The 18,112-nt window shown below is 41.8% G+C and overlaps 2 protein-coding genes across 4 annotated transcripts in view; one reads left to right on the top strand and one right to left on the bottom strand.

Annotated features, from left to right (window-relative positions):
• Nucleotides 1–34: 34 nt before the first annotated feature.
• LOC117511102 overlaps nucleotides 35–18,112 on the top strand; it is a 33,241-nt gene continuing 15,163 nt past the window's right edge. The window contains exons 1-5 of one of the 3 annotated variants that reach the window (XM_034171065.1): nucleotides 35–369; nucleotides 6,376–6,582; nucleotides 7,240–7,370; nucleotides 8,528–8,796; nucleotides 8,830–9,727. In XM_034171065.1, the coding sequence (XP_034026956.1) occupies nucleotides 326–369; nucleotides 6,376–6,582; nucleotides 7,240–7,370; nucleotides 8,528–8,796; nucleotides 8,830–8,883 (705 nt within the window). In that variant the 5' untranslated portion in view covers nucleotides 35–325 and the 3' untranslated portion in view covers nucleotides 8,884–9,727. Of the gene's footprint in view, nucleotides 370–6,375; nucleotides 6,583–7,239; nucleotides 7,371–8,303; nucleotides 9,903–18,112 lie in introns of those variants that run through there. The other 2 variants (XM_034171064.1, XR_004560883.1) reach the window with 2 other exon arrangements.
• Nucleotides 12,813–15,902, bottom strand: LOC117511101 (potassium voltage-gated channel subfamily V member 2-like). The gene is given in 3 exon segments (XM_034171063.1): nucleotides 12,813–13,522; nucleotides 14,477–15,090; nucleotides 15,093–15,902. Coding segments are annotated over 3 exon segments (1,587 nt in total). The 5' UTR covers nucleotides 15,799–15,902; the 3' UTR covers nucleotides 12,813–13,255.

The following is an 18,112-nucleotide window of genomic DNA, read 5'->3' as shown; positions in this document are numbered from 1 at the left end:
CCGCGCACACAGTAGTTCTGGCGGCCTTTTCGGCAGGTTGTCATGGCGTCTGCAAACAGTTTCAAAAATTTTAACAAGTTCGGGGTGAAAAAGCTTAGAGAGCTTGCTTCTTCACGTGAGATTTGTGTGAAAGGACTGTCAGCGAAGGAACTGAAGGAGCTTCTTACTCAGGATGAGGAAGCTTCCACTTTTTACAGGTCCGCAGAGCTCGCAGAAATATCCAGGTTAACGCTGCCTGAATGTGTGACAAACCTCAGTGGATGGACAAAAGACATAAGGGGAATGAATACCTGCCATTGACATTGGACATGTAAAGAGCTACCTAATGGCAACAAATACATTTTCTGTTGAAGAAATGCGATCGTATAGGTAAGTTAGTAATTTATTATCTGTTGTATATACGTCTGTTAATTCTGTCGCTCTTTCAGTTTCATGCACAATTAGACAAAGTATTTTGTTGAACATGTTTAAATACGCTTGGTTTGATTTAGTGTGGAAATGGGCAGTGGCTAGTAGCTGTTTTGATAATACACTTCTACTTGTACACAGTGCTTCCGATTGGTCAGTCTAGGGTCATGTGATTATGTGGCTGCATACCTTTACTTTTGTTTTCTATCTACGTATGTGACATATAATATTGTATATTACATACATTATTATGTATTACATTATATATATATATATATATATATATATATATATATATATATATATATATATATACAGTGAGGGAAATAAGTATTTGAACACCCTGTGATTTTGCAAGTTCTCCCACTTGGAAATCATGGAGGGGTCTGAAATTTTCATCTTAGGTGCATGTCCACTGTGAGAGACATAATCCAAAAAAAAAAAATAAAAAATCTGGAAATCACAATGTATGATTTTTTTAAACAATTTATTTGCATGTTACTGCTGCAAATAAGTATTTCAACACCTGCCAATCAGCAGAAATTCTGGCCCTCAAAGACCTGTTAGCCGCCTCTAAAAAGTCCACCTCCACTCCACTTATTATTCCAAATTAAAAGCACCTATTTCTATTTGAGGTTGTTAGCTGCATAAAGACACTTGTCCACTCCACACAATCAGTAAGACTCCAACTACTAACCTGGCTAAGACCAAAGAGCTGTCCAAAGACACCAGAGACAAAATTGTAGACCTCCACAAGGCTGGAAAGGGCTACGGGGCAGTTGCCAAGCAGCTTGGTGAAAAAAGATCAACTGTTGGAGCAATTATTAGAAAATGGAAGAAGCTAAACATGACTGTCAATCTCCCTCGGACTGGGGCTCCATGCAAGATCCCACCTCGTGGCGTATCAATGATCCTAAGAAAGGTGAGGAATCAGTCCAGAACTGCACGGGAGGCGGTGGTCAATGACCTGAAGAGAGCTGGCACCACTGTTTCCAAGGTTACTGTGGGTAATACACTAAGACGTCATGGGTTAAAATCATGCATGGCATGGAAGGTTCCCCTGCTTAAATCAGCAGACGTCCAGGCCCGTCTTAAGTTTGCCCATCAATCAATCAACTTTTTTCTTATATAGCGCCAAATCACAACAAACAGTTGCCCCAAGGCGCTCCATATTGTAAGGCAAGGCCATACAATAATTATGAAAAACCCCAACGGTCAAAACGACCCCCTATGAGCAAGCACTTGGCCACAGTGGGAAGGAAAAACTCCCTTTTAACAGGAAGAAACCTCCAGCAGAACCAGGCTCAGGGAGGGGCAGTCTTCTGCTGAGACTGGTTGGGGCTGAGGGAAAGAACCAGGAAAAAGACATGCCGAGAAGGGGGGCAGAGATCGATCACTAATGATTAAATGCAGAGTGATGCATACGGAGCAAAAAGAGAAAGAAACAGTGCATCATGGGAACCCCCCCACAGTCTACGTCTAAAGCAACATAACCAAGGGATGGTCCAGGGTCACCCGATCCAGCCCTAACTATAAGCCTTAGCGAAAAGGAAAGTTTTAAGCCTAATCTTAAAAGTAGAGAGGGTATCTGTCTCCCTGATCTGAATTGGGAGCTGGTTCCACAGGAGAGGAGCCTGAAAGCTGAAGGCTCTGCCTCCCATTCTACTCTTACAAACCCTAGGAACCACAAGTAAGCCCGCAGTCTGAGAGCGAAGCGCTCTAATGGGGTAATATGGTACTACGAGGTCCCTAAGATAAGATGGGACCTGATTATTCAAAACACTATAAGTAAGAAGAAGAATTTTAAATTCTATTCTAGAATTAACAGGAAGCCAATGAAGAGAGGCCAACACGGGTGAGATATGCTCTCTCCTGCTAGTCCCCGTCAGTACTCTAGCTGCAGCATTCTGAACCAACTGAAGGCTTTTTAGGGAACTTTTAGGACAACCTGATAATAATGAATTACAATAGTCCAGCCTAGAGGAAATAAATGCATGAATTAGTTTTTCAGCATCACTCTGAGACAAGACCTTTCTGATTTTAGAGATATTGCGTAAATGCAAAAAGGCAGTCCTACATATTTGTTTAATATGCGTTTTGAATGACATATCCTGATCAAAAATGACTCCAAGATTTCTCACAGTATTACTAGAGATCAGGGAAATGCCATCCAGAGTAACGATCTGGTTAGACACCATGCTTCTAAGATTTGTGGGGCCAAGTACAATAACTTCAGTTTTATCTGAGTTTAAAAGCAGGAAATTAGAGGTCATCCATGTCTTTATGTCTGTAAGACAATCCTGCAGTTTAGCTAATTGGTGTGTATCCTCTGGCTTCATGGATAGATAAAGCTGGGTATCATCTGCGTAACAATGAAAATTTAAGCAATACCGTCTAATAATACTGCCTAAGGGAAGCATGTATAAAGTGAATAAAATTGGTCCTAGCACAGAACCTTGTGGAACTCCATAATTAACTTTAGTCTGTGAAGAAGATTCCCCATTTACATGAACAAACTGTAATCTATTAGACAAATATGATTCAAACCACCGCAGCGCAGTGCCCTTAATACCTATGACATGCTCTAATCTCTGTAATAAAATTTTATGGTCAACAGTATCAAAGCAGCACTGAGGTCCAACAGAACAAGCACAGAGATAAGTCCACTGTCCGAAGCCATAAGAAGATCATTTGTAACCTTCACTAATGCTGTTTCTGTACTATGATGAATTCTAAAACCTGACTGAAACTCTTCAAATAGACCATTCCTCTGCAGGTGATCAGTTAGCTGTTTTACAACTACCCTCTCAAGAATCTTTGAGAGAAAAGGAAGGTTGGAGATTGGCCTATAATTAGCTAAGATAGCTGGGTCAAGTGATGGCTTTTTAAGTAATGGTTTAATTACTGCCACCTTAAAGGCCTGTGGTACATAACCAACTAACAAAGATAGATTGATCATATTTAAGATTGAAGCATTAAATAATGGTAGGACTTCCTTGAGCAGCCTGGCAGGAATGGGGTCTAATAAACATGTTGATGGTTTGGATGAAGTAACTAATGAAAATAACTCAGACAGAACAATCGGAGAGAAAGAGTCTAACCAAATACCGGCATCACTGAAAGCAGCCAAAGATAACGATACATCTTTGGGATGGTTATGAGTAATTTTTTCTCTAATAGTCAAAATTTTGTTAGCAAAGAAAGTCATGAAGTCATTACTAGTTAAAGTTAATGGAATACTCAGCTCAATAGAGCTCTGACTCTTTGTCAGCCTAGCTACAGTGCTGAAAAGAAACCTGGGGTTGTTCTTATTTTCTTCAATTAGTGATGAGTAGAAAGATGTCCTAGCTTTACGGAGGGCTTTTTTATAGAGCAACAAACTCTTTTTCCAGGCTAAGTGAAGATCTTCTAAATTAGTGAGACGCCATTTCCTCTCCAACTTACGGGTTATCTGCTTTAAGCTACGAGTTTGTGAGTTATACCACGGATGACCATTTGGATGATCCAGAGGAGTCATGGGAGAAAGTTATGTAGTCAGATGAGACCAAAATAGAACTTTTTGGTCTTAATTCCACTCGCCGTGTTTGGAGGAAGAAGACTGCTGAGTACCATCCCAGAAACACCATCCCTACTGTGAAGCATCCGGGTGGAAGCATCATGCTTTGGGGTGTTTTTCTGCACATGGGACAGGATGACTGCACTGTATTAAGGAAAGGATGACTGTGGCCATGTATTGCAAGATTTTGGGGAGCAACCTCCTTTCCTCAGTTAGAGCATTGAAGATGGGTCATGGATGGGTCTTCCAACATGACAATGACCCAAAGCACACAGCCAGGATAACCAAGGAGTGGCTCTGTAAGAAGCATATCAAGGTTCTGGAGTGGCCTAGCCAGTCTCCAGACCTAAACCCAATAGAAAATCTTTGGAGTGAGCTCAAACTCTGTGTTTCTCAGCGACAGCCCAGTAACCTAGCTGATCTAGAGAAGATCTGGGTAGAGCAATGGACCAAAATCCCTGCTGCAGTGTGTGCAAACCTGGTGAGAAACTACAGGAAATGTTTGACCTCTGTAATTGAAAACAAAGGCTACTGTACCAAATATTAACATTGATTTTCACAGGTGTTGAAATACTTATTTGCAGCAGTAACATACAAATAAATTACATTGTGATTTACGGATTTTTTTTTTTTTTTTAAGATTATGTCTCTCACAGTGGACATGCACCTAAGATGAAAATTTCAGACCCCTCCATGATTTCTAAGTGGGAGAACTTGCAAAATCACAGGGTGTTCAAATACTTATTTCCTCACTGTATATATAGAAAATATGTTACTATAATGGATTAACAGCTATGGGCTGCTCTCCGTAGCCATTTCACTTCCAAAAGAAAATACAGTAATACACACATATTTCATATTTGACAAATATTTAGTCATATAATTTATATTTCTAGTGCAAATAAGAGGGTTTTTTCATGTTCAATTTTAATTTATTTTCATTTATATAGCACCAAATCACAACAGAGTTGCCTCAAGGCGCTTCACACAAGTAAGGTCTAACCTTACTATCCCCCAGAGCAGCAGTGGTAAGGAAAAACTCCCTCTGTAGAAGAAACCTCAAGCAGACCAGACTCAAAGGGGTGACCCTCTGCTTGGGCCATGCTACAAACATAAATTACAGAACAATTCACAAACGAATATACAGGAAATGCTGTTGGTGCACAGGACAGGAGGGTCTCCTGCACAAATACCACACCCATCTCTGGATGGAGCTGCACCTTAAACAGAGTGAAAAAAACAATCAGGCATCAGAAAGACAAGAAATAAAGTAATTTACCAGCATTAAACAACAAGAAAAACAGGAAATACTAAGGTGATGGCCTGCCAGTAGCCCTAAGCTTCACTAAAAGATCCAGAATTTAGGTAAAGTTGAGGCCGCGCCATGTTAATGTGTTTCTGCATCCATCCATATTGTTTTCAAAGTTCATCAAGTGAACGCACAGTTTTCAGAACTCAGAAGTTTCTAACTTGGGATTTTCAAGCCATCTTGATGGCACCATGAAACCCCAGGGGTCACAGTTTCAGTCCACTTAAATGAGACATCATATGTAATATCACATCTGTCATATACAACACCATTCTACGACTTGTTTTCATGGGCCAGCTTTAATTTTTATTACCAATGAATACACAGCTGGCTGCCTCTGACTCCATGTTTTCCTGAGGTGCTATGAAACACCGGTTTGTCATCTGCTTCGAACTGAAAGGAGAGCAGTAGGAGTGGGGTTCTGTGCTTGTAATTTAACGACAGTTAAAAGCGTTTTGGTGATGTTTGTGGTCAAATGATGTTTGCGTTCAAATAAAATGAAAGGCACGGTGCAATTTTTGGGCATAGGCTGGGCCGAGAAATATGAGTATATATATATATATATATATATATATATATATATATATATATATATATATATATATATATATTTATTTATTAAATATGCCCTGGCCTTGTCCGCTATCTTACCAGATGACTAATGTGCACCGGCCAGGTTAACATTTATGATAACTGTTTAATACTTGTTGAAACAGGAGCTTTACTGACCTCTTGAAATTCTTTTATAAAGAGCAGGATGTCAGTCGTTAAAAGTGCTGGACCATGGATGTTGTGCTACTCGACTTTGTCTCCATCACTTTGCAACATTACTTATTGACATTCTTAGCCTTTCCCCTCTTCGTTTGCCTTATATGCAGAATGCAGGCAAAGATAGCACTGTTGGTATTGATACGGTTACAAATAAGTGTGTGTGTGTCTGTGTATGTGTATATATATATATATATATATATATATACACACACACACTTGAAATGGGATAAAAAGAAAATACTTAGGACTGCAATAAGCAGGACCTTTGGCTTACAAGTACGTGCATACATGCCATTGAAAAATTAACTTTTTTTTTTAATCTTTATTTCAGACTCAGCCATCCTTGGCAGTTTGTGAAAGCTCAAGCCATCCACTCAATATCCTTTCATCCCCTGCCAGAATCAAAGAGATTTTGTTTGGTTGCTGCTCAGTGCCTTCCCAGCTTTACAACTCAGGATAAGGATGTCAAGTGGATGCATGTAATTCTCGATAAGTTAAAAGACAATCCAGTTGCAGGATACTGCATTTGTACCACTGGGTGAGTATGCACATGCTGTCCAGTAAAACCCATTGAGTTATTCTAATTATTTATACGAAGTGGCTATTAATACAGCCCCATACTCCACCACTTTGTACATCATCCAATAGCAAACTGCCATGATTATCACAAGATAAAGAGGGACACCATGGCATTGAACGGGAGCTAACTGATGAATTTCAAGCTAAAAATCTATAGTTGGGGTTAAGTTCAGGGTTTGGCCAGTGCAGGGACCATGACGTTGGTTAGTTTAAATAAATGCTGCCATCATAATAGCAATTTGCTGTTTGCATGCAGCACTGTGTCGACAGTAAGTCAGTTCCTTCGGCTGCTCCCTTGTTTTGCACTCGGGGTCGCCACAGCAAATCCAAGGTGGATCTGCATGTTGAATTGGCACAAACGTTACGTCGGATGCCCTTCCTGACGCAACTCCACATTACATGGAGAAATGTAGTAGGGGTGGGATTCGAACCTGGAACCTTCCACACTGAAACCAAGTGCATTAACCACTTGGCCACCACCCCTACTAAGCACTGTGCTGACAGTAATGGTCTTATTTATATAATTAATGATGAGAAGTTACCTTTAATATCTTGTAGTTGATCAAACACATTTGCATATGTCTTGATTCACATTATATACACCATTGTATTTCAGCATTGGTCAGGCATGCACACATCTTGGAGCTCTGCTTTTCATCCTTGCTGAGCTAACTGCAGATGGTATTCAACATCTGGAAGATGGACCTGCATGCACTGAAATTTTGTGCAAATGGACTGAATCTAAAGGTGGGTCTCAAACTGATTATGTACAGTAAGTGACACTGAGGCTTATCCGTGTAATAACAGTATTCATTTGTGAGTGTTATATGGCTGGGGGGGCCTGGCTGCCGGTTTGTTTCTGTCTTTTGGTTTTCCTCCCAGGTGGCGTGCGTTTGGGACTGAGTGGCTGTGTTGCTGAGGCTGTCAGGACCTCACCCTGATCACCTGCGACTCGTCAGGACTCACAGCTGTGGTGCATCTGGATGGATTGGAACATGTTGGCATTTAAGACTGGAGGGTGCACAGTGTGTATTTGCCAGAGACTCGACCTTGTGACCAGACGGGTGAGATCGTTGTCTCGAGAGCCATCTCATCAGCAGCGGATGCTGAGAACGTCCAGGTTTGATGCACAGTCTGTGAAAGAGGAGGGGGTGAGGTTTCACGCTCGTCAGCACACTTCCTGAGGTACGTTAGATTTTGTGACTAACAGTTATACAGTCAGTAAATGTGGTGTCCCTCACACCTTATTGTATTGAGCTGTTTGTTAGTCATGTATCAGCTTCCACTGCAGTGGAGTTTTGTGAACTGGATGTTCCATGCCTGCAGGTTGGGAAGCTGATCAGTAATCAAGCCAGGAAGTGTTTGCTGTTTGTACACCTTTAAGTGTTCTGTGTGTAGAGTGTGGACTCACATAATGGTTCCTTCTTTCACAGACTCGGTTGTTGCGGCCACCTGGGGGGTGTCGGCGGGGTCCTTGGGTCCGAAACAGCTTCTGGCTCCGGACCGTTAGCGCTGCTGGGAGCGCACCACGCCAGGCCGCACCTTTTTGTTATTATATTATCACTGTTATGTATTAAATTCAGTTAGCCTTTGTACCGTGCTCTGCTTATTTCATACTGGGTCCTTCAAACGCTGGTCGGTTCTCCGAGCTGCGTCCGACACATAACAGTGAGGTTTTTGTTAGTATTGTGCACAGATTGGCCATCACTGCTTCAGCAAGCAGAGTAGAACTGTCTTGCAATTCTTCAGCTATTGAAAAATTTTCCATTTATAATCAGTTCTCAAAATGAAAAGACTTACTTTGCTGAATTTATTCCCCTTGAGATGATTTTATATCTCTGGATCTGGTTTATGAGCAGTTAATTCTTAATTTGTATAGATGATCTTCATTGTTTTGATTTCAGGTGCCAGGGTGGAGTCTGTGCGGACCAAGGATGATTTTCATGAGTCTGAGATTAATGTGGAAGGCAGCAAAAAGAAGGTCCGGCCAACTCCGTCTGTGTACAAGCAACTCATTCCTTCCCTTCCAGCAGCTGTGCAGTATGAGCGTGCCGTCCGTTTTCAACAGGAGCTTCGCTTTGCTGCAGATGCAATGGATTCTGTCCCTCCTGTCTTACACGTCCTAGATGCTACTCGGTACAATCCTTCAAATGTTCTACATTCAGGAACCACAGTCTTGACAAATCAGATAGATCATGAGGAAGAGGTCACGCCCCATTTACAGTACACTGGAAAAGTTGGTGAATGTGATGACTTATGAAAACTGGAGTTGTTTTCACTTTTGATAACCTTATGATAATACTAAAATCTTTTATTCAACAAAATTATTTAATATTCCAATAAAGGAAGAATTATTTAATTTATTGGTGCCAGAATTTGTACAAAATACACACAAGTACACATAACGAGACATTGAGGGTGCATTGGCCCTGTGGAAGAGGTTTTAAAAAATAATGTTGATAACAAGTACAGTAAAATAAATTAATCATAATAATTCTTAAAACAGTTGATACAATGAAATCAAGCAAATTATTCCAAAACACACCATCCTATTGCTGAAAAATAATTTCTTCGGTCATAATGACATCTTGTTACTTCCAGTCAGAGAGGAGAAAGACAAAAAAAAAACACTTCTTGATAGCACAACTAATTAACCAGGTTATATCAGTAAGTGTATTTTCCCTGTTACTGAGGTCACAATTGAGAGTAAAATGTGACTGATTCATCACAGTGAGCAAGTTAAGAATCTTTGATCCAACATTGTTTAATTTATACATGGGGGCGTTCGGACGACCCATTTTCATTTGCAATATATTGCAGTGATTAGACTTATCTTGTCTTGGCCAAGACAGAAACTTTGATTTGTGCCTTTGTATCTTCCAGAACTGACTATTGTATTGTGTTTTTTTCTCAGTTGCCACTTAAGAGCATCAGATGTTTACAGATGGTTCAAAATTCTGCAACTAGAGTGTTGACTCGAAGCGGGAGATTTGATCACATTACACCTGTTTTGGCTTCCCTTCACTGGGTTCCTGTTACTGTAAAGTCAGTTTTAAGGTTTTGCTACTGACTTATAAGGCTCTAAATGATCTTGCACCTCCCCATTTTGCCAAACTTGTTGAACCTTATGTGCCTTCTTCTGCTCTGTGTCCAAAGGATGCAAGTTTGGTGTGTGTTTCCAGGGTTAAAAAGAAGCCAGCAGGTTTTAGAGCCTTTGCTTCCTGTGCTCCTACACTGTGGAACAGTTTTCCTATTGATTAGGAAGTCTAGTTCAGTTTAGTTCTTACTCATTTATTTTCTTCTGTTTCTATTGTTGGTCTGAATTATATTTACTGTATTTAATTTAATTTTATTTGATATTTTATTAACTGTTTTATGTTCAGCACTTTGTAAATTTTATTCTTATTCTTATTACTGTAGCACCTTGACTTGATAGGTCTTTCTGTTTACAGTCATTGTGCATGTGGAAAAAAAAATGCTAAAATGGCCCAAAACAGAAAGCTTACCGGTCCCAATTGGTATTTGAGAGTGCAAAATTTCAGAGTGGAATATGCCGTAGTTTGTAGGGAGTTACAGATTTTTGGGGGGTTGGGGGACTAATGACATTAATCAAGTGCTTACCCTGCTAATCATGTAAAATACAGGTTGCTCAGCCACATGGGGTGTGCAGCCAGTACATTCTGAGTGTCGGTCCCAAGCCCGGATAAATGAGGGTTGCGTCAGGAAGGGCAACCGGCATAAAACAAGCCAACCCAACTATGCAGACTCAGAATCGAATTCCCATACCGGATCAGTCGCGGCCCAGGTTAACAACGTCCGCCACCGGTGCTATTGCCCAACAGGGTGCCGGTGGAAATTGGGCTACTGCTGGGCGAAGACGATGAAGAAGAGGAGGAAAACGTTGCCATGAACAGCGGGAGAAGAAGAAAACTAGAAGGATGGAAATGAGAGTGGGGACTTTGAATGTTGGTAGTATGACTGGTAAAGGGAGAGAGCTGGCTGATATGATGGAGAGGAGAAAGATAGACATATTGTGTGTGCAAGAGACCAAGTGGAAGGGACGTAAGAGCAGGAGCGTCGGCGGTGGGTACAAGTTGTTGTACCATGGGTGAGGACAGGAAGAGAAATGGTGTTGGGGTCATTTTAAAGGAAGAGTATGTTAAGTGTGTTGGAGGTTAAGCGAGTGTCTGACAGGGTGATGAGTGTGAAGTTGGAAATTGAAGGGGTGATGATGAATATCATCAGTGCATATGCTCCACAGGTAGGTTGTGAGATGAAGGAGAAAGATGATTTCTGGAGTGTGTTAGATGAGGTGGTGGAGAGTGTGCCCAAGCATGAAAGAGTGGTGATAGGAGCAGACTTCAATGGGCATGTTGGTGAAGGGAACAGAGGTGATGAGGAAGTATTGGGTAGATATGGTATCAAGGATAGGAAAGGGGAAGGACAGATGGTAGTTGATTTTGCAAAAAGGATGGAAATGGCTGTGGTGAATACCTACTTTAAGAAAAGGGAGGAGCACAGGGTAACATAAGAGTGGAGGAAGGTGCACACAGGTGGACTACATTCTTTATAGGAGATGCAAACTAAAAGAAATCACAGACTGTAAGGTGGTAGCAGGAGAGAGTCACTAGACAGCATAGGATGGTTGTTTGTAGGATGACTTTAGAGGTAAAGAAGAAGAAGAGAGAGCTCAACAAAGGATCAGATGGTGGAAGCTGAAGGAGGAAGACTGCTGTGTGAAATTTAGTGAGCAGGTGAGAGAAGCACTGGTTGGAGGGGAAGCAGTTTTGGACAACTGGAAAAGTACTGCAGATGTGAGGGAGACAGCTAGGGTAGTACTGGGTATGACATCTGGACAGTGGAAGGAAGACAAGGAGACTAGGTGGTGGAATGAAGAGGTCCAGGAAAGCATAAGGAGAAAGGTTGGCAAAAAAGTTTTGGGATCGTCGGAGAGATGAAGAAAGTAGACAGGAGTTCAAGGAGATGCGGCATAAGGCGAAAAGAGAAGTGGCAAAAGCAAAGGAAAAGGCATATTGTGAGCTGTACAAGAAGTTGAATAGTAAGGAAGGAAAAAAGGACTTGTACCGATTGGTCAGACAGAGGGACAGAGCTGGAAAGGATGTGCAGCAGGTTAGGGTGGTAAATGATGCACATGGTAATGTGCTGACAAGTGAGGAGTGTGTGCTGAGAAGGTGGAGGGAATATTTTGAAGAGCTGATGAATAAAGAAAATGAGCAAGAGAAAAGGCTGGATGATGTGATGAGAGTAAATCAGGAAGTACAAGAGATTAGCAAGGAAGAAGTGAGGGCTGCTATGAAGAGGGTGAAGAGTAGAAAGGCAGTTGGTCCAGATGACATTCCTTTGGAGGCATGGAAATGTCTAGGAGAGATGGCAGTAGAGTTTCTAACCAGATTGTTTAATAAAATCTTGGAAAGTGAGAGGATGCCTGAGGAGTGGAGACGAAGTGTGCTGGTTCCTATTTTCAAGAACAAGAGTAGTAGAAGCTAGGCTTAGAAAACAGGTGAAGATCTGTGAGCAGCAATATGGTTTCATGCCGAGAAAGAGCACTACAGATGCAATGTTTGCTCAGAGAATACTGTTGGAGAAGTACAGAGAAGGACAGAAAGAGTCACATTCTGTGTTTGTGGACTTAGAAAAAGCTTATGATAGGGTGCCAAGAGAAGAGTTGTGGTATTGTATGAGGAAGTCTGGAGTGGCAGAGAAGTATGTTAGGGTAGTGCAGGACATGTACAAGAATAGTGTGACAGCGGTGAGATGCGCAGTCGGAATGACAGACTCATTCAAGGTGGAGTTGGGATTACACCAAGGATCAGCTCTGAGTCCTTTCTTGTTTGCAGTGGTGATGGACAGGTTCACGGATGAGATCAGACAGGAGTCCCCATGGACTATGATGTTTGCAGATGACGTTGTGATCTGTAGTGAGAGATTGAGATGGTTTGGACATGTGCAGAGGAGGGACCCAGGGTATATAGCGAGAAGAATGCTGAGGATGGATCCACCAGGCAGGAGGAGAAGAGGGAGACCAAAGAGGAGGTTCATGGATGTGCTGAGAGAGGACATACAGGTGGTTGGTGTGACAGAGGAAGATACAGAGGACAGGGTGAGATGGAAACGATTGATCTGCTGTGGCGACCCCTAACGGGAACAGCCGAAAGACGAAGAAGAAAAAGTAAACAAGTTGTTTTGATAAGTGGTGAAACATTTTAAAGCCCAACAAGATGTCCATTTACTATAAACTTTTAATTTTTTACTTAAGTCAATGATTGAAAACGTTTATTGACTATGTTCACAATGAGGTCAATTTGGTCAAAGAGTTAAAATGACATGTTTTGCCAAAGTGAACACGATTTGTGTATAATTTTTATGCACAGACCAAATGCCTTTGTATATGGGGCCTCCATCAACACCTGCATCCAAAAGGAGCAGTGAGATGGTTATACTGGGGCTTCAGTGAGTGCAGCATGCTTCCTATCTAACCAGGAAGAGTCTCTGTTTCACCAGTCACCCAACTATAAACACACCATGTTTAGAGGTGCTGCTGTGAGCACTTTCATGTTTGCAGTGGTGAAAAGTTGTTTAATTGATGCACATTCGTATTGTCTCATATGACATCAGTGTGCATGACAATGCTGCTTTCCAAAATAATTGTTCAGCTTTTTCGCTGTCCTCTTGGCAAATCTGATTTTCCCCCGTTTCTTCAGGGAGGCCGTGTACTGATTGGACTTGAGTTTGGAGTAGTAGTCCGAGAACTTGTTGAAGAGGATGGAAATGGGCAGTCCATTCAGGATGATTCCAAACGCGATGCAGATGAATGCGAAGATACGTCCCAGCATGGTCTCTGGGTAGACGTCTCCGTAGCCCACAGTGGAGATGCTGACCTGCAGGGGAGCGGGGAGAGTGGTCAGTTAGTGGGGATGGAGGACACAAATGTCACTTGGTTTTGTGTTCATTGGATGTCACACAGAGTAGCACAACACAGAAATAACATTTGTATATAATGTAAAATGGGTAATATAATTATTCTGTCCTCCTTAATTTAACATCATTAATGCACATGGTGTTTGTATTTTGCTGGCCCTTTAGTACTTATATCACTTTTATATTTATGTGTATTACTGTGACTGTAACATGTTGAATGTTTAAAGTTTTAGTAGCTGTGCAGCAGTTTTGTTACACTTAATGAGCAGTGACAATCTATTATCTCAATAGAATTCACTACAGCAAGTTGTTTATTGTTTTGACATTTTAAGTTGTTGAAGGAGTTGAAGAAGTCCTATACAGGTCCTAATTTTCCCTGGATTCCATAACATGAAGTGGATGAGATTCTATGAAGCCCTCTGGACAGGATACCAGTCCATCACAGGTTATTTCCCCAGCCAAGGCCAGTATCCATTTACAGCTGGATGGAGTGGGACAATGCAAATGAATTGCCTCAGAATACAGGTAGCGATTCAGGAAATCAAATACAGCTATACTGTGGTAGTAATGCCCAGTGGACTGGTGGCCCGTCCCAAAGGGAGTTGTAGACTGTGCTCCGCTATAGGCTAAGGAATCCAGAGATAACACCAGCATTAATGGGACTCGCAACCTATATAGGATTTACTTCCATTCCATATATATTTAATTTCCTGTGTTCTTTTCACCAGTGACAGTTTGGGCCTTTAAGGAAATACCTTGATTGTTCAGAATTAATGAAAAGAAAAAAACTCAAACACTTCCACTGTCATTTGGCCCTTTTCCAATAGTTAATTTCTGCTCAGAGAAGCCCAAATCTGGTTATAACCAGACAGAGGAGAAGACATACTTTCAGTGGTGAAGTGTAAGTTACTTACAGCTGCCCACCACCATGCGTGAGGAATGCTGGTGAAGTTTGTGCGTGGCATGTCATGCTCCACGGTATAAACCATGGCAGAGAAGGTGAAGATGCCCATAGCAATGAAGAGGAACAGGCAGCCCACTTGCTGGTAGCACTGTCGCAGAGTGAAACCAAAGGCACGCAGACCGGTGGAGTGTCGCGCCAGCTTCAAAATACGAAAGATTCTCATCAGTCTCATGATCCGCAACACTTGCCCCAGTTTCCCTACCTGGCCCACCGCCTGCATGTCAGCCTCGTGCTTCATATAGTTTTCTTCATTATCAAAGAACTCCAGGATGGCTTGTAAATACTGAGGCAGGATAGCGATCAGGTCCACAGTGTTGAGCACACTCCTGCTGAAGGCTTGAAGGTCAGGGGTAGACACCAGACGTAGCAGGTACTCCATGGTGAAGAAGAGGATACACATGGACTCCACATATTCCCAATATGTTTTACCACTCAGCTGACCTGTGGCAGTCCTATACTGCATTTCGTCCACAGTGTTGAGAGTCATGGCCACCAAGGAGATCAGGACAAACAGACTGGAAGCCACCGCCATCAGTTTGGCCTTAATAGAGGAAAATGGCTTTCCATAAGATTCCAGATAGCTCGCCGCTTTTGGCCCATGAACATGTCATGAAAGAGCTCCTCATTCTCCTCAATCTCCACTTCAGCTTCCAGTTCCCTTTGGATTTTCAGTTGCTCATTCAGTTCATCCTGCCGCTCTTCAAAGGAGATACGGCAGCATCGGTGCGTGTTCTTTATCCGGACACCCCAGTAGTTGATCTCCTCCAGGAAGTTACGGGGACAGAGTTCATCCTTGATGCGCAACACACCGGTCCTGTAGAAGTTGAAGATACAGTGAAAGAGATCTGGGTCTCTGTCAAAAAAGTACTCCTTGCTGGTCACAGTGTAGTCATCACACAGGTCCAGCTTCATGTTGTGGTCTGTGTAGGTGGCAAGTCGCCCTATTCTGGTCTTGGGGTACTTGGCAGCCATCTTGTAAGCTATCTGGTAAGGCTTCCCACCAACATTGATGTTGATCAAGTAGTTCTTCTTGGAGGATGGAATCTGCTTGAAGATGTTATCTTCATATTCATCCTCATACTCTGCATAAATGTCGTAGATGTCCCTGCTCAGTTCCTGCATGGAGTTCCATGTCTTGGTGCAGCTTTCCTTGGTTAATGGAGTGCCAGTCTCAGTAGGTGTTTGGTTAGCATGAGTATCTGCGACTTTGTAGTTGGGGAAGAGACTTTGTCTCCTGTTCCACAAGTTGACCCCCTTCCTCATGCTCCCCATGTTGCTCCACTACACTACACAGCAGACAGTGTACTTAGACCTGCCAGCATTACTGCTGCCTAATAATGCTTTACCCACAGATGGCGGGTCTGAGCAGGACACCTCATGGCCCCATTAATGTTGCTGACTGAGAGGATCTGCATACTTACAGGATATCTAAATACCATTATCCCCTGCTGAGCTCCCTGACATTGACTGTGTGACATAGCTCAACAAATGCCACCCCTGTCAATGTCCCCCCACCCCTTCAAACTGTTAAGAATTATGATGTAGATCTGGAGTGTTTGCAGTATTTGTTTTGGCTGATTTAAAGTCAACATAAATAACAATCAGTGTCATTTTACTGCATTATTATGTCATGCATTAGGCATTGAGCCATGCATTAATCTTTTTCCAATCCAAGCAGATTACTCAAATAGAACTCATATCTGCAAACCTATAATTCGAAAGATACAACTCACTGCGTTTGTTGACTTTCATGTTGTCTGAGGATCATTTAAAACATTGTGTAGTCATTGTCAGTAATACCATACTCTTTCTTGAGGGTTAGGGATGTTCCAGTAGCATATGTCCCAGGCAATAGTATGATGTTGTTTGTGGCAAATTAATGTTCTTTGCTGAGTTACATTTTCCCAACGAAAGTCTGATTCCTACAGCCAAATCTATAATTGGACAGTGACCCGCCAAATTTTGTACATTTGGAGTTAAATAAAACAAGATGTGGTTGTACTGTAATATAGCCTATTAGCATTTGGTTCAAGGGGTTTAATGAAAAAATTACTGCATTACCATTTAGTCCACAGGCCAAGCAGGTTTCTTAAGGAAACAAAACACTTGTAATCCAGCCTCGGTATACCATGACCTAGCGGTTCCCAAACATTTAGGTCAGACACTCCTGGGTAGATCCAAACTAAATTAGTGCACCCCTCACTGCCGCTGACCACCACCCCCAAAACAATAACCACTGTTGTGCAAGAACCAGCTCAAAGTTCAGTTCAAAATGATTAAATAATAGCAACAACTATGTACACATATTGTACAAAAGCTCGGTGTTAAAGTTGCTTTGTACCACAGTTGGACCCCCCAAAAAACAAACTTTGGTCCAACCAAAAAGAGGTGTTCTTGGTCAGGCCTCCAATTGACCCATGGTCTGTTGTGTTTGCAGTGTGAAAACATTTTTTAGATAATTCAGACAAATTACAGGAAGGAATCAGGTTATCATCACACCCATTATACAGTAACAGAAGAAAGGTATGTCAATAATTGAATTATCCAATTAAAACTGATTGGCTACACTGCTAGCTCTTTTTTCTCCTTGTCAAAGATAAGAGAATCTGTTTGTGTGTTGCACCAGGCAACAGTTGAAAATATTATCCTCTGACCAAATTGACATGAATCACTCACCATTTACTCCAAAAGAGAAAACAAAACTATCAACGTTTAGGGACGCTCTGTCCAGTCACATCTGTACCAGCCAAGAAAAACAAACGACAAATCCTGAGCTCATTGACTGGACTTGACCGAATGCAAATAGTGATAATTTATCCAAAATTCTCCTTTACCAGAACTTTAAATGCAACCATACACCAAATTGACAAACAGCCGACGTCGGAAACATGCACATCTAGAAGTCAATCAATGTCAAGTGTGGGCAACACAAACCACTCTCCCTAACATCAAAACTCTGCAAGGCAGTCAGACAGAAATTGTGTCAAGTATTTAGGATTTTTTTTATTTTATTTCATTGGTGAAAAGTTGAACTTAAAATGGGTTTTTATGTTGGTCATTTTAACTGTTTAGAAAAAAAAAATTGATTGATGGCAACATTCCTCCCCTTCCTTCACGCCGCTGCCAATATTTGCACCAACGGGACACTGTGTACCACAGCGATTAGAGGGTTTTATCACAGGATTCAAAACCTTGACTTGTCATTGCACTCTTTACCCTAAAGTTCAGTCGGCTTCTCTCAACAAGCGCAGACTCACACACTGGTTTATTCAGTTATGTGTCCACCCTTGGTCTGCTCCCCCTTTCTGTCCTGTAGCCAGTAGCTATGGCTTGCACTCAAATCATGTTCTTTATTGTCTGTTGCAAATGTTTGCACCAAAATGGGCAGTTCATTAGATTTCTGCCTCTGCTGCTTGGAGTCTCTTGCAGAGTACATTGCAACTCAACCTCACTCAGGGCTTTCAATGCGCTGTAAAGGGATTGAGTCAGAGTCAATTGAAATTTGTAACTGCTTCATTTCCTCGCCTATTGTATGTACTGTGAATATTCCTAGGGCTTTTGAGGTGTTTATGCATGTTTATGCGAA

Source organism: Thalassophryne amazonica, chromosome 5 (assembly GCF_902500255.1).
Source record: "Thalassophryne amazonica chromosome 5, fThaAma1.1, whole genome shotgun sequence".
In the NCBI taxonomy this organism is placed as follows: Eukaryota; Metazoa; Chordata; class Actinopteri; order Batrachoidiformes; family Batrachoididae; genus Thalassophryne; species Thalassophryne amazonica.
The sequence above is the reverse complement of the archived record's forward strand: the minus strand, read 5'-3'. Positions and strand labels throughout refer to the sequence as shown.